Source organism: Montipora foliosa, chromosome 10, assembly GCF_036669935.1.
Source record: "Montipora foliosa isolate CH-2021 chromosome 10, ASM3666993v2, whole genome shotgun sequence".
Taxonomy (NCBI): domain Eukaryota; kingdom Metazoa; phylum Cnidaria; class Anthozoa; order Scleractinia; family Acroporidae; genus Montipora; species Montipora foliosa.
Window position 1 is genome coordinate 7,636,151 of NC_090878.1, and position 27,500 is coordinate 7,663,650.

The 27,500-nt window shown below is 37.9% G+C and overlaps 2 protein-coding genes across 3 annotated transcripts in view; both read left to right on the forward strand.

Annotated features, from left to right (window-relative positions):
- The window catches only part of LOC137973295 (uncharacterized), a 102,365-nt gene that overhangs the window by 30,299 nt on the left and 44,566 nt on the right, over positions 1-27,500 (forward strand). The gene's annotated exons all lie outside the window — the stretch shown is intronic.
- The window catches only part of LOC137973642 (uncharacterized), a 79,315-nt gene that overhangs the window by 23,188 nt on the left and 28,627 nt on the right, over positions 1-27,500 (forward strand). For both annotated transcript variants that reach the window (XM_068820491.1, XM_068820492.1), the window contains 20 exons: positions 232-266; positions 2,139-2,181; positions 2,714-2,742; positions 3,078-3,189; positions 7,317-7,354; positions 8,049-8,184; positions 9,946-10,134; positions 10,868-11,093; positions 11,525-11,619; positions 12,617-12,763; positions 12,868-13,287; positions 13,827-13,990; positions 14,896-15,043; positions 18,029-18,078; positions 18,756-18,895; positions 20,973-21,055; positions 21,645-21,806; positions 22,805-22,996; positions 23,209-23,304; positions 24,376-24,540. In XM_068820491.1, the coding sequence (XP_068676592.1) occupies positions 232-266; positions 2,139-2,181; positions 2,714-2,742; positions 3,078-3,189; positions 7,317-7,354; positions 8,049-8,184; positions 9,946-10,134; positions 10,868-11,093; positions 11,525-11,619; positions 12,617-12,763; positions 12,868-13,287; positions 13,827-13,990; positions 14,896-15,043; positions 18,029-18,078; positions 18,756-18,895; positions 20,973-21,055; positions 21,645-21,806; positions 22,805-22,996; positions 23,209-23,304; positions 24,376-24,540 (2,670 nt within the window). The remainder of the gene's footprint in view (positions 1-231; positions 267-2,138; positions 2,182-2,713; positions 2,743-3,077; positions 3,190-7,316; positions 7,355-8,048; positions 8,185-9,945; positions 10,135-10,867; positions 11,094-11,524; positions 11,620-12,616; positions 12,764-12,867; positions 13,288-13,826; positions 13,991-14,895; positions 15,044-18,028; positions 18,079-18,755; positions 18,896-20,972; positions 21,056-21,644; positions 21,807-22,804; positions 22,997-23,208; positions 23,305-24,375; positions 24,541-27,500) is intronic.

Sequence of the window (27,500 nt, forward strand, 5' to 3'; positions counted from 1 at the left end):
TTCAAATTAGTGTTTTTTGTTTTTTTTAATTGCTGTTACAAATTATTGTTGAAGTGGCTCAAAGTTGGTTGTAATATGGTCATGAAACCCTTGAAAGCTAGAAGGGTCGGCCTCCTTCAAAAACAAGAATGGCAGCTTGTTGGATTTTACCCCTTGTGCTTGAAATCCCTTTCAATTTTTGTCACATGAAGAGTTGATGTCGTTAAAATGGTAACAAACTTTTCTTTGCAGATACATGGCATCAAGAACTCTTGGACTCGGCAAATGTAAGTTTTTTTTTTAATTTGTGAGTTGTTCAGAAAAAAGTTTCTATATGAGATGTCTGTGTAGTATACGTACCATGCACTAAACACAAACATCTGGTTTGACAAAAAGTTGCGCACTTTCCGTGCCTCGAAGGGGAAAAATATGAGCAATGAGCAAAATGTCCAGGAGTATTGACATTATGTTAAGTCAAGTTCAAGTTTATTAAATTTTAACACTACTCATGTATAGCAATGCTGATTGAAGAGTGTAGTGTAATGGAATACATGAAAGGAAACTTATAAGGCATGACATAAAGGTTAAAAAAAACTTACAATACATTATGATGAAAAATTCTGTTGATAGATTACAAGATCATGGTAAGAGCCAGTCAAAACTGCAAAAAAGTGAAATGTAACATGTTTTAATACAAACAAGTAAACAGCAACAAAAAGAGTGTGATTGTGCCATCAAATACTGTACATAATGTCAGGAAGTAACATTCCAAACTGAATGTGGTTTGAACTGGTTATATTTGTCATGCGTAAATTAAAAATGGCGTGCAGATGCTTCAAATACTCAAGACTTCAAAACAGTTCTGCCAAGCATAAAAGACAAGTGTTCAAAAGATTACAATAATAAAATAGAGCACACTGTAAATCCATTGTACACATTTTAGAAAGAGTGCTATAAGTTTAATCCATTGACACCTCAAACACCTTGGGATGCTCCCAGTTGACGAGTAAAATCGTCTGGCGTTAGACAGATTTTAAGTCTCACTCCCAGGGGTCAATCAGTTAACACATAATGCAATTATACAATACACTGACTGTAAAGAAAAGTTGCATATTAAGTTACATAATAATTAAAATAAGTGGATGAATAAAGGACTAAGACAGAATTATAGGTTATGATATTAATGATCAATTTTGATATTAATTTAGTGGGCAGTGGTTTCAATGAAATTTGAAGTTGGCAGCTGGTTTGAGTAGAGTAACTGACCGTTGCCGTCGTCAAAATGAATTTTAATCTTAGGTTTGAAAGAATCTGTCTTTATTACATGGCAAGAAAATTCTTAAGCTAAATGAAACACTCTAATTGGCTGGTTTACTACAAAAAACCAGAGTGCTTTGTCAAAATGCTTTGTTATTCAGATTTTTCTTCTCTCCTGGGAGCAAAGAACAATAATGTTTAAATTTACCTGACAGTAGAAGCAACTCGAAGCAGTCTGGTCTTGGTAGTAAATGATGCCTATTTAAAGATAAGGAGGTTTAACATATAGTAATTAAAATTATTGGGCACACCCTTTCCTTTTTTGGCTAGTTGGTCAGCATATAAAATGACTGGTGCAATAACTTTGGATTACTTAATGAAGAAGATACCGGACAGGAGTTTTAAACCATTAGGTCTCTGAATTGGACCTTTTTATTTTCTCCAAACCAGAGTATGTAGCACCAAAAGAACAACTAACAGAAACAATAAACACTTTGAAGTCCTTATTTCTAACATATTGGAAGTAGATATTATGGCAAAACATTTGTGGGTTCTGTATAGTTGCTACACTATGTGTATATGATTAGAGTGTCCTTTTGTTCTGTACTCAAACATCAGAGTCTATGTGCCTTAATTATCCTCAAAAAGATGTTCCCTTTTTTACATTAACACAGGTTTTTAGTTTTGTTGGGAATGCACATTTTACTGAATAAACAACTAATAGACCAATTTCCATGTATTAAAATTCAGTCCCAAACAAAAGGCATCATCTTGAGGCTCTGGTGAATAAATGTAAGGATTAGTACGAGTTTATTCCCCAGAGCCTCAAGATGATGCCTTTTGTTTGAGACTGAATTTTAACATATCGAAATTGGTCTATTCCATTGTTTTTTCATCTTCAGATGAACATTGTTGATGGTCAGCCTTCCATGGAAATCCAGCCAGGTGAATACATTTGCAGTGAATGTGCCTCTATTGGATGAGGCTGAGTGTTGTGGAAAGAATCATGCTGAGCAAAGGACGGTGTTAGCGTTAATCTGACGAGGCCAAAGTCTGGGGGGATGAGTACACATAGAACATGGGTGACTATAACACAAAGTTCAAGGACCTGAGTAGTAGAAGGTAGAAAGATCTCCTCAGCCCAGTTTCAGTCTGAAAGCAATCCCTTAAACTACCACACTCTGTCAGGTGTCAGGCTTCTGCAGATGTCAAAATGTAACTGGTCATTTGATAGGCCCACCACAAATGTTAAGGGAATCTTTTTTTGATCCAATAGATTTGAATTCCTCTGTCAACAATTTTCCTTTCTCATTCAAGACTTCAAACCTATTCTTTTCAGTCATTTGGGTGTCCTCTATGATCCAAGTGTATTTCATGAGGTTGTCAACCTGTAGTTATTTGAGTGGACTAGCATAACCAAAGTTGAAAAACACCTTAACCCAAAAATAATAAAAGTTAATGACTGCTTATTCAACAGAGGGTACAGTTCATCAAGACCAAGTAGGGGTGAGTACCAAACTTAAGTTAAGTCCTTGAAATTCATTGAAACTCTACACAAGTTGTGAATAATTATTTATGTTAGAATATGATAACCCATATTAAATTTCCACCTTAGGATCGTGTTCATCATGTGAAATAAACTTAACTTCTGATCAACCCTGACTGTGTAAGGTCCTATTTAGTAAGGGGGCATATTGAAACAAATTTCATTGAGTTGCAAAGCGAATAAGTATTTTTATTTCCCCCAATCAACCAGCTGGGTGGTGTAATTTAAAAGGATTATCCTGTAACCTTTTTCATTTATTTGATGTTGCATTTAGTTTCTTTTTCTCACTTCATAGGCAGACTGCAATGGGAATTCTCCTACTGAGGAATTTGACAGTTTAACAACAGCCACTGATCTCAACATCAAATCTCGAAATAGTTCTCAAAAATGTGACCTTGATCATTCAGGTAGTATTTTTTTCGTTTTCTGTTTTTGTCACCAAGGGCTCCTGCTGTGCCTTAATATATTCAGTATTAAAGTTTGGCTGCAAATTGAAAAAAAGCAAGTCCCCTTTGGTCTATTAAATGTAATATAGTGGAAAGTAAGAAACACATTTAATTTGATTTGTTGGTGTCCAGTATGTGGGTCATAAAAGGAGTACAGTGGCATGAAGAAGGACATGATTTTGAGAGTTTAAATTAATTTTGTTTTGCTTCTTTTGCAAATACCTACAAAAAATAAACACAGTGACCAAAAAGGGCAAGAAAAGGAGAAGAAAATTAAGTAAGGAAAAAGAAAAGGTGCACTTACCATAGAAGCAAAATGCTTTTGAGCATTAAGAAAGCATTCATTAAAATTAAATCACTAATACACTGTATGCAAATTGAAATACTAGTAGAGACATATTAACATGATTTCAGTTAAAATAGATATGGAGATACACAAGTACACATACAGAATGAAATTAATATTAAGTGAAAGGGATCGAAAGATGTCAGCTACATATTAGTTTTCTGACTGACCTTTGCAGGGGTTTCATTAGAAGCTGTCACCTGTGGTATAGACCTCTTTCATAATGGTGGCCAAATAAATTATTCTTTAATGCTAATAAGCCCTACTAACCTTGCTGGGTCCGAGCAAATTTCAAAAGAATATTTGTTTCAAAATGCGGGCAGTAGGTCTAATTAACATAAATACAAAAGAATGTAAAGTTGGTCACCATTATGAAAGTTGTCTATACCGCAGTCTGTTTGTCAGAAATGTACCTCTCACTGCCGGCTACTCTGCATTGAGTTTCACTCAAACCCTTGTAAAAGACAAGAATGACTGCCAGTTACATTGATTAGCCCAGGCATCTGCTTCAAAAGTTATTGAAACCCCTGGCTTTGTCTGATTCTATCCAATACCACAAAGTCATGTCTTAAACTTCCAAACCGTACTTGCAGCCTTTTCAACTCAGAAATCAGCGGAGATCATTTGCTGTCTATAGATAAGTCACACTTTAACATGGCACCTTTGTTAATCCTACTGGCTTGTTAGTTATGATAATGATTATCATTAGCGGTATTTGAAAACTTGTCTCTTTCTTAACAACTTTATAGCTTTATATAATGAATTATGTCATAGTGATACAATAGGACTACAGTCTTTGGCAGTAAATGGGACTACAGTTATTGGGTGCACCCTAGTGCAAGGAAGGGTGGAAACATCACACCCTGTGAGTCACTGTATAGGGATATGGCAGCAACATCCCCGTGATGCAACTAATGAGGGTGGTCGCGACACACCCTGAGCAATAAAGGGGGTGGCAGCGACACACCCAGCAATGCAACAAATGAGGGTGGCAGCTAGTAACACACCCTGAGCATAAATGGACAATGGCCCTGTGGCATCTGGCTGGAAGTGACAAGTACAAATGTGCGCTCGCAAAGTGTGGGGCAAAACCGCAGCTGAGATGGTAGGGGAAGGGGCCACACCCAACCTGCTATGTGCAATGCAAAGTGCCAGGTGTGCACCCATACCTGTAGTCCAGCTTTATTTAAAAAAAAACAGGGCATGGAAGGGTGGGAGAAATTAAAGAATGACTTGTACATGGAAAGCCTACAGAACACAGTAGCATGGCCACAAAGTGGTGACAATTAAGCATTCAGCATTTGAGCCTACGGATTCTGCAGACAAGAGCCAAAGAAACGCAAACCACTGAACGACGCTTCAAAAATGTTGCCATTAGCGCATCAGGTTTCATCAAGAGGCTGATCCATCATTTGTCTCAAGCTTGTTTTAATATTTTTAAACTCTTTAAAATTTTCACATTCTCCTCCTTCGTGTTTTCCTCTTCGGAATTTTTGGCGACAAAAAGAGCACGTCGCCAGAATGAAGCAGAATCGAAGTGATGACGCCGCTAGCCTTCGGCATGTGTCATGTTATCACTTGAGTAGACTGGTCATGATGTCGTGACGCTCGCCCCGCAACAACTGAAAAATCAGGTTTTCGCCCCATAGCAACGAAAAAATTGGATTGTTTGTACCATTATTGATAATGCCTCGAGAAAATAGAAATTACAGAAAACAGGCTGTCAACATTTAACCACCTTCAGAAGGACTTAATTCAAAGAATGAGCGAATCACTTTGAAACATTTCATCAAAATGTGACAAAGTAAACATCGCATTGACTTGACCAAATACTTCTGGGTTTTGTAATTCTCTCCATTGTTATTGTGGGGAAACAGAAACCTAAATGTCCAGTTGTGAGAGAAGTAGGGAGCGATTCAGTGAAACTGGGAACGTTTTTAGATTCGCGAACATTTGGTAGTATCGCAAGTATTTACTAGTTTTTCTGATCAGCGAATTGATTTTTTCGGAACTTCGTTGGTGTACGTTCACGAACAGGCTTTCCATCGGATAGTCTTAATTTATTTGTTACGGATTCTGTCAGTTTTCGCTATAATAATATAATTATTGTGGGACTGTGAGAGAAGTAGCGAACGATTTAACGAAAGCAAGAGCCGTTTTTCGCTATCTGTGTGACCGGTACCTTCCGGTGTGATTAATGGCTCGAAGTTGAAGCTTTGACCGAGGACGCTAAATATATCATTCTGCTCTCGTTCGCTCATGAAATAGGTTTCCTCTGCCAACTGCAAATCACCCGCGAATGTTTCGGGAAGGTTGGATGGGTTCAGAGAAGTACCGGTATGATCCATTTCTTTCAGAGCTTTGCTTTTTTTGTTATTTCAGAGGTTTGAAAGGGCTATCATATTGTTGCAAGTTATCGTGCTTGTGTCTTGGCGCTTCACTATCTGCTGCCTATTCAACCCCTTTTCATTATCGCAAATCATAAACAAACAGGAAATTAAACAAACTGATGTCTCCTTTTGACAAGTACTAAATGACCAAAAAGTCTAAAATTTCGGAAGGTTGCGTGACTGATCGCAACAAATATGTCGATCACTTTATTTCTTTTGAGCGGTAAATAGCGAGTCATCGATCAATTTCTTTTCTAATGACTTGAACGTAACACTTTATATGCAGCTTTAGTTGAGCCCTGTCATGATAGTACGAGTTGTTTTATCTTCGTTCGGTTACTTGGGCCTTGGTCGTCGCCGGGGTCATCGCTCAGAGTCGGAAGACAGCCGCTATGTCAACTGCCTTGATCAAACATGAATAAAGGAAAAATGGTAGTAAGTTTTGCATGTGAAGAATGCCTCAGCTTGTAACCCCAATGCAGAATTTTATTTGATTGATTTATAAGTGTTTGCGACTCTACTAAGACCAACATGAACAGCATTCAACAATCAACGTTCTGTTTTACATTTCTAAAACAGGATCACACATGACAAGAGAAACCTACTGATGACCCTCGCTAATCACAGGGTACACATCAAAGCAAACTTGTGCTTAACACCATCTTGAAAATTCATTTGTACATTCCTCACTTCATTTGAAACAAATTTCTATTGTTTATGCTCATGATTTACCGTTAGAGTCGCTAAGTGAGTGTTTTGTTTTGTTCCTCAGAGAACGCCGCCAATTTAGGTTGGACTAATTCGCATTTCTTCTCTTTTCCGAGTACTTGCAGCGACTAAAACAATCAAGATTTCGATGGTTTGTCGAGCTGCATTGTTTTAAATAAATCACAGTTAACCCAAGATGACACCCAATAATAATATTATAGCAAGCAGCCATTTAATTATGCGCTCACTTGAGGTAAATTAACAGCGTTTAAACGCGTCGTTTGTTTAAAGCTTTTCCGACATGAAATCTTACGCACGCGTTTTTTTCGCGTTTAAACGTTGTTTAAATGCGTTTAAACAGTGTTATAACGCGTTTGTGTTTAAAACGATAGAAAACGCGTTTTTTTGTTATTCATCTTAATCCCCCTTTTCCTAAATAAGGTCACATATTTATCATGGTCCTTGTAATGCACTGTTCTATTTGATGAGAACAATATGGTCTCTTGCTGGGTTGATAAGCAGATGTAAGAGTGCTCCAAGTGGTTAACTCTATTTTACAAGTAAATTGTCCATATGTACAGTGATCTTTTTCATGTGTTTGTCAATTATTAAATACTAATGATTTAATTTACTTTTTATTGTAGTGGTTCAAAGGATCATACCCCCATCAGGGTCTGTTGAGGTAATAAGTCATTTAAAACTCTTTATTTACAGAGAGTTGCACTAAATAGCAGAATGGTTCATGAACCTTCAGAAGCTTTGTGGCGGGCCTCAAATGTATGTTGACTGTATGCAATACAAAAAATAAATAGATAATAAATAACAAACTTAAGATGTCTGAAGATAAACATTGACAAAAGAATTTAAAGACTAAACGTAAATAAAATTGAAGATACATTACAAAGATCAAGATTTGAAAGATAATTTAGTTTAAACGGTTTCTGACTCAGTTAAGTTATCCATGAAAAGATTGCTATAACAATTTTTTGAAACTATAGTAATGCAGATTTCTTTAGTCCCAAGGAAACTAAGCTAGAACAGAACTGACATGTGGCATACAAAATTATTATTATAATGGGTTGCACACTTAACCAACAATTATTATTGTTGTGAAGTGAAAGACTAGTAATACATGTATGTGTCTATGGTTTGCCAAGCATCCTGTTAAAAATAAATACCGGTAATTGAACATTTGAACATTTTGGACTTCTTATAACAATGCAGCCATTCCGTGCTAATAATATTTATTGGTGGAGCCCTTACTACACTGTAAGATTTCAGCATCAATAGTCAGACTTGCTGAACTTTTTCTGTAAACTATAATTATTATTCTGACAACTTTTCTGACATTAAGTGTTATCTTTCTTATATATTAGGGTGGATATCCATTTGTCATAGCACTCTCTGAGCCATTGCCTGGTCAAGTCAATTTTGGAGAGGCAAAATTTCATGGTGTAGCCACTGTTAATTTGGAAAAGTTAAACAATCACACCTTCTCTGGGACTGTTCCTCGTATGTGAAATTAAACCTTGCCTGCATGTTTATGTACTGTATGAATTCAGTTATGTAAGAGATAAGAAACCTGTTAATGACAAAAACAACAACAACATGTTTTATTGTACCTAGCATATTACAATCTTAATAAGAAAAACCATAAATACTTATTTATGATAAAAGTTACTGACCACCGGACGCAGATTTCAATAAGGGTCACGAAGTGTCCCCTTGCTCTTCTCACCAACTTCAACATCAATCGTGTCTCGGAATACAGACAATTTACGTCAGAAAGTGTACCCCAAATGCTGTTCTTTAAGTAGAGATTAACTGCTGCATTTACCCAAAGCTAAAAATAATGCTAACCTTTATGCTTATCTTATTGTTGAAAATAGGTAGCAAATGCTTAGACTTAAAGGGACACTTCGTGTTGGATGGCAAAATTGGGCGTGCATCTAATTAGGGTAAAACCTGGACATAAGTGGAAAATTAACTATACAGAGTTAAAAAATGGCCAGAGGTCATATTCAGGAAATATTTCAACATGGAGATAAAGAAAAGCAATCAAAACATTTTTAAATCGATGTCTTGTTAAAGAATTCTCAATCTGGAACAGTATACAGTTTATTTGTTACATTGAGGTTTTGGTAGATATTGTCACAGTGATTTGTCGTAATCACCTTCCTTTAATTTGAGATCAGTCCTCAGACTAAAACTTTCTGCACAGTTGTATTAAATTTTAAGTAGTAGATAAAATATGAGCAGGAGATCTGTATGGGCGTTTACAATGGCGAGCCGAAGGCGAGCCATTGTAAATGCCCATACAGATCGGACGCGAATATTTTATTGTACTTGTGAAATGAAACAATATCAGGGTTCGTGCAACTCCTTGAAGTCCTTGAAAAGCCCTGGAATTTAATTTTGGACTTCAAGGGCGCTTGAAAAGCCCTTGAAAAAAAGGATTTTGCAGAAAACTGCTTGAAAACTCCTTGAATTTTTGCTTGGGTGAAAATTGTTGAGATTGCATTATGCTAAGTTAAAAGAGACATTTCAAAAGCCCAAAATTGACCATTAGGGAAAAATTAAAACCTAAAATTAAAAGGTCCATGTGTGCACTTAACTTGCAGGATGTGGTAAGGAATATCAAGGAAGGCCTTTTCAGAAAAGAAAACAGTGAAACACTATGTATGGCATAGAAATCGTCTTATAAAGACTCCTTGAATACATACTCCTGGAATGTTATGGAAAAAATCCAGCACAAACCCTGCAATATATTGAATGAAAGGATTGTTTTGCGATTCAGTAATTGTCAAAACACTGTAGGTCCCAGAGGAGAGAGTTCATGGGACAACAATGAAACTAAGAATAGTTTCCGTCACTGATGAAGCGTAATTATGGCGACCGGACGGTTTTGTTCTCCAAAGACTGAGAAGGAAGAAATTGCCTTGTTGTCTGAAACGGTACCTAAAAATACGAAATATGTACAATACAAAATGGGAGGTGAACGCTTTTACTGCCTGGCAGAACACAAGAGAACAGAAAAGCGCAGCTGGAAACGGTTAAATCATTTTAATCAGTAAAGATCTGTATCAAAAGTTAATGAATACTAATTAGCTCAATAGGAGTCTGTATTAAAAGTTAATACAATTTGTATTGGGGTTTACATAGGTGCACATATGACTCAAATACTGCCTATTGATTGGTCATAACTCTTATAAATTATTAATGAATTTTACAATTTGTGCTTAAAATATTTGTTTTTTAATACACCTTTCTTAGGATGTCACTTAGCTGAGCCTGGCATTGTGGAAGTTACTGTGATGATGGCCCAGACTGGTCAGCATCTTGGGACAACTTCTTTTGAATATGTTGATGAGTTGACCAAGATAGCAAAGCAAATAACTGTGGATCATGGAAAGCAAGCAAAGTTCTTTTCCAAATTGTCAGAGGAGCACAAAGTATTGTCTGGTAATTAAATGAAAAAAACATTCGAAGGGTTGCATTTTTAAAAGCTGTTGAAAGTGACTTTCTTAAATTTTGGTTGCTTTGTTAAGTTGAGCAAATTTTGAGATGCGAACAGTGCCCAAATTATTGAAGTAATAGTTGTAGGTCGTATGCTAAAAATGGCTGTATGAAAAAATGGGGGCAATCCAATTAAAGTTGAGGCTAGCATTTTTTTCCCAACTATTCTTATCTTGCGGTCCTCAGACTTTTTATTATGGCTTGAACCCTGTGCTTAATTTACGGTGTTTAGAATTGTTGATATACAATTTAGCAAAATAACTTCAGTCCTCCAGACATTGTTGAAGCTCTGTGAATCATGATTTATCTGTAGCTCCAATGGTGCTAAGTGTTTTAAGTCACTTTGGGAATTGTTTTTGTCTTTTGTTTCGTATTAATCAAAGGTTGCAAGCTTTTATGGTGACAGGAAGTAACTAATTCCTGAGATTTCAGTGACTAAATCTGTCAGAAAGTTGTCATTGTGGATGTTCTTCACCAAAACCCTTTGTTCTGTGCCACTGCTCGTGCTTCTTTAGTGTTAGCTCAGGGGTTTCTTTTTGCCACATCTCCCTCTTCAGATAATAAGATAATTTCAGCTTGCAATAAAGCTTTGGGCATGAAGGTTGTACAAAGGTGGTATGATTTGCCATGATAGTGACCAACAAACAATACTTACTCTCACTGTTATTTCTTCTTTTAGGTTCCTCACTTCAAAGCAAACAGCAGCACTCACTTCAATTTCTCCAGTTTCTGATTTATACAGCTTCACAAACAGGTGCTAAAAAGTTTATTGAGATTATCTTCAGCACCTCTGCTGGACAAATTGTCTTTGATTCCTACAAAGACAGAACTTGTTTACCTGAAGATGTTGCCAGAGCCAGTGGCCATGATGAGTTGGCAAACTACTTGCAAGATTTAACCACAAGGTATACTTTTAAGTGCGATGTGTCTATTTCATAAAAGTGCTTGATTTCCTGTTTTCATTCCAGGTCATAGGCACCTATTAGGATTTGTCTTTGTAGGAACTGGAAAATGATTTGTATTTGAGAAATTCATAATGTTTGGTGAATTCCACTTAATATTAACCAAGGGGGCTTTGAATTAATTGAAAAAATATATTTAGATGAACCAGTACTTTCCATAGTTACTCAGCAGATATTTAAATATCTAGGCCTCCCGTTCTTTTTTCCAGTTGAATAGTTCCTCAAGTGTTATTAACATCCTCAGAACACTTGAAAAAATAATCATAATGCTGGATTGTGTCATAAGCGTTTTTGTATTTTAGTTAGGGGTTGTTGGGTTTATGGAATTAAAAGTTCATCGCCCATCTGGTCTTATTTAATTTTTTAAATTGCAGATTCTCTAAGGAGCCAGAGTTTAGTCGAAAGGAGGCCCATGTAATTGACTGGTCAGAACTTGAGGTGGCTGCTATTGCAGCTCAAACTCAAGGGTGTAAGTATTTGTTAAAATCACAATGCTCAATATGTTTTCTATTATGCTTGTAATAGTTATTTGACTGTTCTTTCAGTCGCATCTTGGAATCCTACTCTATGTTCTTTCTGCGTTTGCCAATCAAGGTCAATTTTGTTGTTCATGAAAAGATAATCAAAGACACAGCTTAACTACTGTAGTTGCAAGTTGTGTTGTTGGCCACTAATGGGAGCCATTGTTTTCTTTTAAAAAATACAACACTGAAAAACGGGGCTGAAAATTTAGTTGTACACAGAAATGCAGGTGGGTGTGTTGTTGGACATTGCAGACTTAATGAAGAAAGAAAGAGAAAGAAAAAAATCGAAAACTGGGTTTTGATTAACTTTTTACATGTTAACTTTGTAGATGCCTTGTCTTGTGTTTGGTGTCATTGATGTGCAATGGAAACTGTGTTTTTAGGGTGCCTCCAGTCTGAAGAAATGAATCAGAACAAATCTTGGGTTATGTTCTTCTTTACTGGGAATAAAGCTATTTTTTCCAGGTTTAAGAGAAAACACCTAGTATCTTCTTGAAATGTGTGGGACACTTGATGAGTTATGGTTGTATATATTGTCTCAAACAAAGTATTGTATACCCCCAAAAGGTTACCAAACAATAAACGCAACCACAGTGCATCATGAAGTCCAACTGGCAGCACAAATGAAAGTTTAAAAAACAAGTAGATGATGCTTAAATATATTTTTTTCAATTGCTGAACGGTTTTGTCTAATGTTTTCTTTAAAGAACAGTATTAAGTGTATTGCATAAGCCAATGTTGCAAACAATTTAGTTCTAAATTGCTTCAAAGGCTGAGGTTCTCATTAATAATAATAATAATTATAGTTTTATGTCATTATAATGTTTAAAAACTGTAGTTTCTTTGAGCAATCTTTAAGTAGCGATAATTAATTTTAATTTTTACAAAACCTTGTGATGATTCATGTTGGGGTCTCCACTCACCTGGCTTTCCAACTAACAGGTCTCACAGAAGAAAAAAGCAGCGATGACAGCAGTGAAAATAACTCTGACACTGACTACTTTGCGGATGTGGAGACATCATCTATTGATTCATCTGAGCTATCAAGGTCCACTTCTGAGGATGACACTTCAGAGCCTAATTCTAGAGGTGATCAAATCAATTTTTACCCATTTTGCACTTGCACAGTTATTCACCTTTAAATAATATTATAGTTACTGTAAATGTAACTTTCATTTCTTCCCTCCAAATAGATAAAACTAAAGCATCAGCCTACCAGAGCATTTCCTCCATTGGCAAGTGGGCATTTGCTGGAAATGGTACAATGGGAAAAATCGGACAAATCAAAGAAGGCATGAAACAAAAGAGTTGTGTTTTGATCCTTAGAGACAGCCACTTTGATTCCAGTCTACCTGAGGTGGTAAAAGGTCTGGATTACACACTTGCTTTCCATCTGGCTATTGGAAGCAAGAACATCCCATGTCATTTGCACACGGTGAATGAAAGGTTTCTGGTTTTAAGGGAGAGCATTACACGTCAGCCAACAATGTCTTTTTGCAAGTTACATCCTTATCCAGATGTGCTGAAAGAGAGCAGCCTTGTCAAAAACAACAAGGGCTTTATATCAAAGACTGTTGCTTCCAAACAGTGTCATTGGAACCAACTGAATGAAGGTAAGAATTCAATAAATTAATGAACCCAAGCATAAGGTTCTTAGAATTGATCCTGGTTTCCTTAGAAATACCCACAACCCAGCATCCTTCTGGTTACTCAGTAACATGTTGATAAGAGAATTTACAGCCAGAGTTCAAGCAATTCATGGTGTGGAACTTCTACAGCAACCTGTCTCAGGTCGTATCCAAAATTGAGGACATCAGTATTAAAACAGATAGAGGAACTTTTTTTTTTGCTTTTTTATCTTCTTGCTTCATGTTGTTGTATGCCACTCGTGCCAGTTCTCTGCAAGATGGTTTAGCCCTCTCTTTTGGAGCAAGGTTTTATATGGAGATTAAGTCCTTCTCCATTTAAACCCATTTGTAAATAATAGCTTTTTTTTTTCCTATTGTGTTGGGGCAAGTTGTGTAAAAGAATTATAAGTTAAGCTTTGTTTGTTGTATTTTAAAGCCCTTGATAGGGAGGGACTTTTCACTAGATAAAGTAGTTAGTTTACAGGCAGGGAACAATTAAAATTTCCTCCTCTACTTAAATTCAGATATTTTTGCTGAGCTTGGTACGCTAATGCCAATTGAGAAGGACATGGCAGTGGAATGGAAATCATCTTGCACTTTTGGGAAACAGTTTGGTGCTCACACTCATGGTGACTTGTGGGTATTTACCTCTGCATTCCTACCAACAAGGAAGACCTTTTTCGTTTATGTAAGTGTTTCTAAAATCTCCTCATTACAATCATTTAAAGGGTAAAGTCTGCTCTACGAGCCAGAAGGCCCATCAGGCCGGAGCTTATCCCGGTTTCATTGGCATGAAGCGACTAGGAGTATTTCTACTCCCCCCTGGATGGGATGCTAGTCCATTGCAGGGTTACCCCCAGCATTAAATTCGCTGGTACCCACAGAGTAAAGTGTCTTGCGCAAGAACACAACACAATGTCCCTGGCCAGGACCCGAACCCTGACCACTCAATCTGGAGTCGAGCACACTAACCATGAGGCCACTGCCTAGCCTCATTTGCTTGGTCATTTATTGCTGAAGGAAGACAGCATGCTTAAAAAAAACGAGATTCCATCATATTTGGTGGGATTATTCTCATAATCTTTTTTTAAACCTTAAAATCATTACTCATGAAATAATTAACGACTATTCATTGAATTGGGGTGGCTAGTGGTGGATATTTACCAAACCGCGAAGCAGGGAAGTAAATATCGACCACTAGCCACCGACACTGAGGTCAATAGTTGTAATTAATTAATAGCTGTCAATAGTTGTTTTCACTAAAACAGCGAACAAATATAGCACAAAATGGTGATTTAACTCATTAATATTTCATTCTTGCAATGAGCACAGTATTTTTGGGCGCAAGTTGCTCGGAGGTGAATAGGAAAGGACATTTTGTAGTTTGAGTAGCCAATCAGAGCAGGCCCCTCGCACTATCCACTGTTTAGTATATACCAACTTTTTTTTATTACCTGTATATCACTTGCTTGACTGAATATTTCGAAGTGCTCATCAGATAAGAGTACGCATGAGTATTTCTACTCTGAGAAGCACTGTAATGTACTCTTTACAAGAATACAATCTAACTTGAAGTGCCTCACGTAATGTTAGTTTGCAGACAGGAGGGATGCCTTACCCCTCAGTTATTTTTTCGAGGATGAAGACTGTGAATCGCAAGTACGTTGTTGGAAATGGCAGAGAAGTGGAAACAAGTCTTTGAACTTTACAGAAAGGCTAAAAGAAAAAGAGCTACCTCCAGGTATGACACACCAGTGATCTACAATAATGCCAAACGTTTACAGCTGCCGTACCTGAAAACATGCAGTTTTTACTGGGTTGCCAAACCCAGTCGGAATTAATCTGCGTTTCATTTCTCCGTATTTTTATTTTTTTTTCTGTGTTGGTTAAAGTCTTTCCTGTCACTCCCCTGCTAAGTGGTGTCTTTGTGCATAGTCTTCTGTGCGTATTTTGTTACGTTTGAGGGGGCTTGGGTAATGCGTAGATTTCTCTGGTGCACATAGGAGAACATTTAAATAACCTGCAATGGCGTCGAAAGTCATTGTAACGCGCATGGCGTTTTAGTGCATCTTTAAACAAAATATACCCTTATGTAGCTCAAGAATGGAACGTCAATTTGATAAGCAAGACAGGCGGTGAAAAATAAATATCTGGAATCTTAAAAGCGACGAGTAATGGACTTCGACATCAATTATCGCCCGTCGAGCCGCAATCGAAGTAAGCTGTAGTTCTCATATTGTACCAAGTGTGGTCTTTTGTACAACACTGAAATCAAATGGAAAATTCTTTAACTTATGGGTTTAAGAAAGACAGAGAAGGAATTGAACAACTTGAGTGCATCTGTGATCTCTGTTGTCTGGCTTATTTATATCTATTTGTACTCAATTCTGCACAGTCTTCCCGGTGACAATTGGAAATTTCACTAAAGCATACAGCCTCGTGAATTTGTATTTCCCGTCTGCCGTAAACTTTACTTTCACTCTCAAAATTACCTCCAGAACCTACTTTTTGCGTAGAATAAGCTTTTAGAATGATGTTTTTGTCTTCTGTGGCGATACTTGACGATTCGGGAACATTTTGTAAAAAAATATTTATAACGGGTCACATGGGCAACTTGATCGATCGAACTTGCTCGATTATGCCAACATCCACTCGGCCTTTTGACATCCATTGAAAAAACTTGTAAAATATTCGCGGGCTGATCGATTTCTCTGAAATTTGAAAGGATGATTGCTAACGAATATAGAAAGATTTTCACAATAACTAACTAATAACTGTGTTGAGCATGAGAATTCAACGAAGAGGTAAATGCGACTAAATTTGTTGCGTGCGTTGCTATTTTTGTGATTTGATTGTTGTGCAAATTTTGACAGGGAATATTAAATTATGAAAAAATATCTACGGATAGATCGTTAAAAAATCTTTGTTTTTAGCGGTTATTTGAACATAAAAGATGCAACGCTTGACGAGAAATAATATTTTTGTTAATATTTGAAAGAAGAAAAATTTCGTGGCAATCGGGGCGCGGTGAAAATGAGTTAACAAATTTGCATATGTGCGTTGAAATGTGATACGCAAGGAGACAGGAATTTTCTTTCTCTCACAAATGATTTTGTAATTGCAGTGTAAAATGAAGTTTATTTGGGAAGCGAACAACATTTCTTTCACTTCATGGTTAATCTAATCTTTTGCTACGACTTGTTAATGCCAAGATTTTTTACATGAAACTCACGCTTTTTGCTAATTTTTGAGTGTCGTGAAATTACACCATTTGCGTGACAATATATTCCTTTACTCTAACCCAAAAACATTCAGATATAAACAAACTTCATATTTATTAACCATTTCTTCCGCTTTTGTGCTTGTCAGCATTGTGATTTGCGATAATTCGCAAGTCTGTTTTTGTATCTAAGAGATGTTCAAATTTTCAATTGCATGGCAGCTCAACCTTGGGATTGTGTAAATAGTTCACCCTGAAGTCAAAATGGATACGTTCTCAGGAACCCGACAAAGAAGGCTACCTGACCCGACAGATGAAATTTAAATATTCAGTTAAATATTACAACAAAATTAAAAACCAAAGACATTGTTTTACTCTGAAAACGACGAACGATTAACATCCTCTCCCGTAGTTCACTCAGTTGACACAAGGTGATCACATGCTCCTTTATGGTTGCCGAGCACGTGATCAATTTCTGCCTTTTGACAAAACATCATAAAAGTCAGAGACTGCAGAAATTTTCGCGTTTTTACGATCGATTGTCATTAATCTTACGATGAGAATTCGATTCAGAGTTACATTTATAAAAACTGTTTTTTTTCCCTCATCTGTGTTTTGGCTTTTCTTTTTCTCTTAACTCCTGGCTTTTACGGTACTTTCTGGTGCAGAGGTAAAGCCATACCATATTTTGACGTAGCATGAGATAAGACTAACAAGAAGAGGAATTACGAAGCGGAAACAACATCTTCAGTCCTTCCTTATTGTGTACAATAAACGTTTGCTTAGTGCAACTGCAAGACATGCATGACATGCTGGAAAACGTCTGTCAGAGCAATTTGCAGTTAGTTTTTTGCAGACTATTTATATAAAGATTGTGTTTTGTTATCTTTAAACTGAATTTATTACCAAAGCTTGAAAACCTAAAAGACCTCAAAATGGGACAGGACATTACAAAATAATTAAAGGTGTGAACGTGTGAGCCAAAGGGCCTCTGCTGGCGCGACATTTGGGTGACCCTCAAATGGTCTTAATGACCCCCTACTTGAGAAAATTAACTGGAACGCTGCAGTTCAATACCACCCAATTCAGTGCCTTCTGTTTTTGTGTAACACGTACCACAAGCAACCCCGTGTACGCTTTACTAGAGCTTCTAGTTATAATTATTAGAACTTTGACGAAACTATACCATAGCAACAAGTCCTCATATTTATAGCATATATTGCTATTTAACTGCCTTACTCCTGCTTTGAGGATCAAACGTTTCTTGCCCTTTTTGAGAAAGCCTGTTGAACAAATCACTTCCCCTATGCTTTTATTTCCCGTGGTTAATCTCCCTCATTTGGTTTGGAAAAGGTAGCATGCAACAACTTAATTATCGACTGAGTGTTTGATTCCTTATGATGCACAAATTATAAGGAGGCTGATTTAAAGTTTAATACGGACACTTCATTATACAAAGTTGTCAGTTTATAGTCATGAAGGAAATTGTTTTCTCTCCTTCCTCAGGCAGAGAGGAGTCGCACATGGAGTCACATGCAGATCTTCCAGTCACTTATGTAAGTTCATGGCCTTCAATGTGGTTCCTCAATAACTGAGCAGGTTAACTGTGCCACTGACGAAGGAAATCTCGTTTTATCATTTTCTGTGTAGATTCTGCAAGTTTACCCACCAGAGCCCATGCTGTTTGACTGCAATACATGTTTTTTGAAGTGTAGAGTACCGTAAACCGATGCTATAGTGACATGGGGCCTTTTTTTTTTTGCATTTTCATTGTGTAGAACCCTGCTCTTAAGTGGAAGGGAAGAGGTGCCTAGAGATTTACTATCCGCCGCTATTAACAGTGCTCTCTAACCTGGGGAAGGGCGAAGCGGTGTTTCTTGAAAGTCCTGATACTTTTCGGATTATTTCAGATGACATAAACAAAAAGAAAAGGTTTCAAGGTTTCAAGTCATGAAAGTTTGCAGTTGTTTTTTTTTTTTTAACTCTTGTCTTGAAAACATGTCCAAAGATCAGTTTTTCAGAATAAGATGAACTTAGTTCCACAAATCGCTTTTAAGGCCCAAAAGTTTTTCCGCAAATGAAATGTGTCAAGTACCTTCGTTGAGTCCTGACTGGGTGCATTGCTTCATCTGAATCTGTTGGGATTGACGAGGGCCAAAAACACAGACCTCTCTACTTGGAAATAAGTTGAAAATAGGACATGCTAAGATTTCAGAGCCTTAATTTTAAATAGATTGTAAGAGACAAGCAAGCACAGACACCAAGTGAAAGTGGTATTTGCCTTAGTTGGATGCATGCTATGATGCACCATTGTTGGACTACTGAGTCGACCGAGAAGGCATCAAACATCATCTTATTTGACCACTTTTTAGGGTAAGTTATCATCTCCTGTGCCTGTCCTGAACAGAATTTTTCTTGAAACCATACAACCTCCTACTGTATTAAAGTGCACCTAACCCCAAAATATTTTTTTTGCTAAAATGAACCTTTGCACCTGTTCGAAACGCATTGCGGCCATTTTTTCATTTTTCTAACAAATCCTGGCATTTTATAGGCTTCGAACGTTGTGAAAATCCAAGCATCTTTTGTTCATGACCGAGTCAGAAGGGGAGTGGGTCTATTCCTGATTTGACGTCACAATCTACTTTGCATGCATTTTTACAAAGAGTTAGTGCAATGTAAATCAGTTTGTGACGTCAAATCAGGAATAGACCCACTCCCCTTCTGACTCGGTCGTGAACAAAAGATGCTTGGATTTTCGCAACTTTCGAAGCCTATAAAATGCCAGGATTTGTTAGAAAAATGAAAAAATGGCCGCAATGCGTTTTGAGCAGTTGCAAAGATTCATTTTAGCGAAAAAAATATTTTGGGGTTAGGTGCACTTTGAGTCTAAGGGTGATTCCCTTGTTTTGCCCCACGCATCTCATCTCATTGCCCCAGTCCTTTTGTGGAAAATGATCATTTTGAACCCGAAATTTCCCCTTTGCATTCCATTCACTACTTGCACAATCCCATAATACACCTCTATTACCCCCCAAAACTTTTGCATAACCATTGTTGGCAATTTCTCCTGGGACATGAAAATGTCCCAAGAGAAGTTGAAAACAATGCCTATGCAGATTTTTGGGGGGCAAAAGAGGTGTATTATGAAACGAAAGAACGTTGTTGTCATTTCGACAACCTCACTTTAAATGCCTTTTTTTGAGATGGCAACCTCAATTAGTCACATGACCACTCTGTCTGGTTGTGTGATAGGAAACTAAGCACCATGGGTGCCATCTCCCAACCTCAGGTACATTGTAGGGTGCATGCCTGCAATGTATATACATGTAGATGCAATGTAACAGCAGGTAAACTTTATTTTCAACTCTGTGGGGGCGATCATTTTACCCAACAACAACAAGTGTCCACAATTGGGGGACCAATTTGCAAATCTCACTCTAAGAATATCATGTCATGCAAGAGTGTCATGCCAGATTGCTAGGGGCACCACAGTACCTCACTACCTGAGCAGTGGATTGCCTCAAAGGGACCATCGTAGGGGTCTGTCAACGGAGATCTGTGCCCATCATGCTGGACAGAAGCGTGGTTAGATGTATTGGGGTCAGCTCAAAGGTAAACATAAACTGTTCGTGCTGCATTGAACAAAGCAATCTGGAAAGGAACAATGGTGTATTATCAATGGTAGGGGTGGAGAAGAAGACTCCAGGCAGACAGAGAGTCGTTCCATAGACCAACTTCGCCGAAGCACAGGACAAATCATCTTTTAAGGTTGCTTGAATGCCAAAGAGAAGAATAGCAATGTTGTCGACCCAGTGACAACTTGACAAACACTGTTTCAGGGCTATGTGAAATTGAAATTGCCTGTGAAATTGCTCCAGGAGACTATTTGTCTAGGTGGGATGGTAGGCTGTGATGCAGAAGCATGTGGCACCCACAAGTGTCATGAGGAATTCCAAAGGTCAGATTTTAAAATGTTGTCCCCATATTGAAGGTGATCCTGGTTGGCAGCACAAAATACGAGACCCAGCCAAACAGTAATGCAGAAGCGCAGGACGTCATCATTTTCATCAGTTATTGAGACTGCCCCCGACCAGCGTGAATACTGGTCCATATGAGTGAACAGGTAGGTGTACCTACCTCCCTGTATGGAGGCAAGGGACCAACAATGTCAACCTGGATGCTTGCAAAATGACAGTTGGGTGCAGGGAAGACCTGCAACTGACCTGCAAGATGCAAGGGGAACCACAGGTTGTTGAGCGTTTATGTCTGGCCAGAAAGTGTTTCTTTTGTTGCCCACCAATGGAAAAACCTTGAAGTTGTGGATCTGGACAAAGAGTTGACATGGATCCTTGGGACATGTGTGAAAACGAATTTGAACAAATTGAAAACTGGACAAATTTAACTTTTTATTTTTGATGTGCTTTATGTCAAATTATTTCACTTGCAGATTGTCTAAAGAAACTGAATGTGAAGATCAGCCGAAAACAATCAACTGGCTGGAACTTGTGAAAGCAGTACAAAATGAAACATGTGAGTGAACATTTTTTCATTGGATATTTCTTGGCTGCTCTTGAAAAATTTGAATTGAAACTTAATGCATCTTTGTTCAAACAACACAATTAATCCTTTGGTATGTAGACATTCGTACATACATTCTTGATACATTCTTCACTTGCCTTAGCTAACTGCTGTAATCACCTTTGTCTTTCTTGAGTACATTTGTTTTGCAATTCCTGCTAACAAGTGAATTAATGAACTAATGTGGTTTCACTGATTTACATTCTTTGAAAAATGTGTTAGATATTTTGATTCCATTATGTTAAGATTAAAAAATTAAGAAGCGTGCATTGCAAATAAGTGCTTGTGCAGTTGTGTGCTTGTTTGTGAAACAGAATTAGTGGCTCAGTTTACAAGTCTTGTTGGATGTCAAATTATGATTCTGTCCAGGGTTATCTACAGCTAACTTGTGAAAAGGATTTTGCTGTTGTCTCTGAAAAAGGTTGTTATTACGTATTTTGGGTGGCTTGGTCCAGATAAGCTTGAGTGTAAGTGTGACCAAAGGAAATGTCAGTTTTTCTATGTAGTGTGCTGTCTAACATTTTAATTCTGCTATCTATAGCTGTTAGTTCAGGCAACGAGAGCAAGCGACCAGGAACTTCAGCTGAAAATGATGACAACACAAGTGATTACTTTGCTGACGCTGAAACATCATCTCTTGGATCCATGGAACCTAATAATGCATGTTCATCAGATTCAGAAGAAGAGGATGCTGCAAACAAAGGTCTAATAGCTAAGTTGTTTATGTCTCACAGATATATCATGTAGATTATTGATAGTATCTTTTCACTTGCATTACTGTTGGTTTTCATTAAGTGATGGATGCGAATGGCAGTACTGTATCATAGGGACTGAGGTTGCATAATTTGAAGCTATGTGTAGTTGATTTTAAAGATACTTTGCCCTTTAATTAAAGCAACAACAAGAAAACAATTGAACAGTTGTGGCCTGCATGATCATTGTGATTCTTTTAGAACAACGACTACACAGAAAATCATATCTGAAATCTTTGTGGAAGTCAAGGAAATATTTAGTGATCAATTGTTGTGGGTAAAAAATTTGCAAGTAACATTCTGTGTTAGTTGAAACTTGAAGTTGGTGGGGGGGGGGGGGGTGAGGATTTTACTGAGCAGTAGATCCCTGAGGATACTACTGTAACCACAAGTTGTTATGACTCATCTTCTAGTGTATTTAAGAGTAGCGAAAAGTCCATAATGCACCAGTTGCAATTAATCACCACAGCTTGTACATACATGTAGTTCTACACTGCCAGTCAAAGCGAATGGTTTAGTGAACACCAGCAGTATATCTTTTGAAAAGTCTTATTCCATGATCTGCATGACATTTTTTGTAAGACAAGTGATTTACTTAGCTATCATTTCAAACAGCTGTATTCTACAATTGACTGATGATTTGATGGTAAAGAGAGGTTTGTTGAGTGCATTGTATTTTAAGGAGATCTGCACTTTGTATTTTATTGCAGCAAATCTTCAATGTTGATTCACAGTTGATTATTCATCTTGCCATTTTTTTTTGCAATGCAACACATAGACATTTTTCATGACAACAAGAGCCTTTAACATCATGTTCTTCATTCTCAGAACTTGTGTATTTTGTAAGATTTAAAGAAAAAGTTAGTACCTGCAACATCTGGTGACTCAGTGGATGTAAAGATCATTTTTAAAGGAATTAAGCAGGGCTTATTCGGTGATTCTTTGACAGGGCTGAAAAGCACCTTTGGATTCTCAAAGCCTTTCTCTGATGACACAAGTTCCAATGGAAGATTTCTCATAGACTCAGCCAGTACTCACAGTCCAGATGAGGATTTTAAGAAGGGGTTGCCACCATTTTACATTGGATTGCTGACTCGCTTGGTTTATTGTGTTTTTTGTTTCTTTTTCCTTCTGTTTGAAGGTACATGTACTAGAGTAAATTCGTCATTTCTTTCATATTTGAATGTTAAATGCATTGCAAATATGATATAGTACCTGCAACATCTGGTGACTCAGTGGATGTAAAGATCATTTTTAAAGGAAGCAGGGCTTATTAGGTGATTCTTTGACAGGGCTGAAAAGCACCTTTTGATTCTCAAAGCCTTTCTCTGATGACAAGATTTCACACACCAGGTTCTGCCGGTATTCACAGTCCAGATGAGGATTTTAAGAAGAGGTTGCCACCATTATACATTGGATTCTTGTATTTCTGGCTTTTTGTGTGTGAAGGTACATGTACTAAAATAAATTCGTCATTTCTCTCATATTTGAATGTTAAATGCATTGTAAATATGATACAAAATTATATATGTATATAAGGGTTCTTATTGGGTCTGCAACATTTATTTCCTATAATTATACTACTGTTAGTCCTCCCATTAATATATACATGACCTCTGAAAGGTAAAGTGGGAGGCGTGGTGGCCTCATGGTTAGTGTGCTCGATTCCGGATCAAGTGGTCCAGGTTCGCGTCCTGGCCGGGAACATTGTGTTGTGTTCTTGGGCATTAAGACACTTTACTCCCACGGTGCCTCTCTCCACCCCACCCAGGTGTATAAAAGGGGAACCGGCGAATTTAATGCTGGGGGTAACCCTGCGATGGACTGGCATCCCATCCAGGGGGGAGTAGAAATACTCGTAGTCGCTTCATGCTACAGAATCCGGAGATAAGCGCCGGCCTGATGGACCTTCTAGGCTCGTAAGCAGACTTTACCTTTGAATGAAGGGGTAGTCTCTAAAGAAACTGTGGTGCTGCGTCGGTGGGGAAGTCGTATACAAAAATTTGGTTTATCAACGGAGTTGATAATGTAAATTGGCCACCGTACAGAGATTCTAAAAGCTGACGTTTCGAGCGTTAGCCCTTCGTCAGAGCGAACGGAATCGGACGCTCGAAACGTCAACTTTTAGAATCTCTGTATGGTGGCCAATTTACATTATCAACTCCGTTGATAAACCAGACTTTACCTTTGCCTCTTAAAGGTAAAGGTCCTTATTTTGCGAGGGTAACACGTGACAGTGAACTAGAGTTACTGATGAACTTGTAGCCCTCGGTGGACTCCTTTCCCCCCCCCCCCCCTCCCTCCCCACTTTCTCCATCAATGCTCTGTTTTATGGGTATTCAAAGCCACAGCTGCATGGATCAGAGGAACGTCGAAACAGACATTGATGGCTTTAAGACTGATTGTGTTAAAATAACTGAACGCTTTCTTTTTGTTCTGCCTCTTTCACGTCAATAAGATTCTTCTTCGGTTGTTATCTGTATTGCAAAGGTAAATCAGGTCTTGTTCATTCACTGACAGGAATCGGGTACACAACACTATATAATGCCAGTTCTGAGGGCAGATGCCACAAAGGACCAGAATGTCTCCAAGACAACAACACTAGATCATCAAGGAGGAGGTATCCAGACAGAGGCAATTTGTTGACAGGTGCTTTGGTGCTTTTGCCAGGATTCATGCTTGGAGGTGAGTTTTCACTTCACAGGTCCAACAAATACGTGGAGTATTCAGTTTAGGTTTTTTTTAATTTAACAAGTTGCAGACCTCAGCTGAAGCTTTCATCTTCAGTTGTCGCACTTCTTTAAATCTGTAATGAAGGATTCCTGATATTAAAAATACCGTAGTTGTAGTCAGGCATGATAAAAAGAATTAAAAAACTTGTTGTCACTGACTAAAAAACTTATGTAAAAAGGACGTTTCGGTCAAAATACTATGACGTTCTTCAGCATAAAATGGCTCACGAATAGAAATGAGTGCTTTAAAAGAGCCGTAGAAACGTCACTTGGGATTGCCAAGGGCCTTGTAAATGTCCGGAATGTAAACGTGTTCATTAATGGGATTCGGTTCGCGAATTGAGTGCCACGCTTCTAAAAATAATCTTTTAGACCATTGGGAACAACGGCCAATGACCTTGACGTCGTCAAGGTCAAAATCGTGATTATTTTCTTCGCAATGTTGGGTTGATAAAGAATTCCTATCTCCCGTAAAAATCGTTCTTTTGTGTTCTCTTGTTCTAGATCTTAAGGCCCTTGATGTTTGACCGATATAAACTTTGTCACAGTTTTTACAATTAATTTTATAGATGACTCCTCTTAATAGCTCTTTACTAAATTTGTCTTTAGGATGGAGCCGACGGTTATGGGGCGCCGATTGTAAATAAATTATATACCTTGATATTCTCAATTTTTTCATTATTTAATAAATAAGTTTTTGTGATATGATACCATACTTTATTATTTGATATAATACATCCTGATTTCAAATCAGTCGTTTATTATTTGATGTAAGAAGTCCTGATTTCAAATCATGTGTTTATGATTTGATACAATAAATCCTGTTTTCAGATCATGTGTCTATGATTTGAAATCACGACTTCATGATTTAAATCTAACTTTTAGATTTGATATCAGAGAAATCATGATTTAACTTAATACCTAATCGGTGCGAGCGAGTACATGTGACAAGTCACTTGATTATCTATTGCGCGGGAAAACACAAACATGTCGGATGAACTTTCAAGGTCAATTGCTTCTGCCATATCGCAGGCAATCCCAGGCAGTTCAAAGGGCGGTCGATGAGGCTCTATCACCGCGCAGAGAGAAAATACAATGTGTAAAAGGCGGAGGATTTCTGTTCCAAACGCAACTTTTATAGAGCTGCTGGAACAACATGCAGTCCACAGAAACCAGCATCAAACACTACAGTAAGACAGGAAAAATGAAAATGGCCAAATATTCAGTATTAAATAACACACGAGATTCCAGACGAACACAATGACCGTTTGTCGGCCAGCACATGTACGTACCTCTTGAGAATTTGAATTTGAGCTCGATGTGGTGGTCGAGGTCGAGCTTGAGGTGGAGCTTGAACTGGTTGAAGTGCCTCCCTGACTTGGAAGACGTGATATCATATCATATCATATCATATATCTTTATTTACTCTCGGATTTTTCAGAGTAGCTTGGTGTAGCTAAGTTCTCCGAGCATTTACCCTCCCAACCTTCTCCCAACCACGATACATCACAGAAGACAGACCACAACACCGGGAACTGCATTCCCTACTCTTTGCGACAAGTGTGCGGGTTCTTTTACGTCCCACAGGATTATGAACATTGAAGGGTTGTGAGACGGGACCTCCGGCTTATCGTCCTTATCCGAGAAGACTAGAGAGTCTAACCATTTGCAGATGTAATTACAAAGGCAGCACTTTCTCCTCAGTTATTTAAAGACCCTGAGTGTTGGTCCGGCCGGAGTTGAACTCACCACCTCCGGCGTGACAGCCCGGTGCTCAACCAACTGAGTCACCGGTGCGCGGTGATAGAGCCTCATCGACCGCCCTTTGAACTGCCTGGGATTGCCTGCGATATGGCAGAAGCAATTGACCTTGAAAGTTCATCCGACATGTTTGTGTTTTCCCGCGCAATAGATAATCAAGTGACTTGTCACATGTACTCGCTCACACCGATTAGGTATTAAGTTAAATCATGATTTCTCTGATATCAAATCTAAAAGTTAGATTTAAATCATGAAGTCGTGATTTCAAATCATAGACACATGATCTGAAAACAGGATTTATTGTATCAAATCATAAACACATGATTTGAAATCAGGACTTCTTACATCAAATAATAAACGACTGATTTGAAATCAGGATTTATTATATCAAATAATAAAGTATGGTATCATATCACAAAAACTTATTTATTAAATGATGAAAAAAATGAGAATATTACGGTAAATAAATTATTTTACAATCGGCGCCCCATAGACGGTCATTACGGGTTTGTGGGCAACATTGATATTGAAATGATTTAAAGTCCGTGCGATTTTTTCTGAAATTCCTTGAAGATATGGCAACGTGACAAAACCTCTGTTGGTTTGAAACCGGTTTGAAGAAACAGTGGTACTTTAACAGCTTCTGATAAATTGGTCGGTGTAACCGTTAATCTTTAGAGCGTCGACCACGTGTTGTACTTCAGATAATTTGTCTACGTCAGTAGAAGGGATGTTCTTTGCTCTGTCGAGAAGCGTTCTAGCTACTGAGCGTTTGTGTTGAGAAGGGTGTGAGAGTTGAATTGAAGGTATTTGTCAGTGTGTGTGGCTTTCCTGCAGACGTTGGTTTTTATAGTTCCATCGGGATTCCTGGTTGTCATGGTGTCCAGAAATGCGATGGATCCGTCTTTCTCTTCTTCCACTGTAAATTTGATGTGTTGATTAATTGAGTTAAGGTGGGAGTGGAACTCTGTAAGATGTTCCCGAGCGATGCAGACATGGCTATCGTCAACATATCTATACCACCACTTAAAAGGGTGGGGTGCGGTGATTAAAGCTCTCTCTTCAACGTGTTCCATAACTAAATTTGCCAAAATTGCGCTCACAGTTGAACCCATTGGGCAGCCGAAAATTTGTTTGTAGAAAGTGCCATCA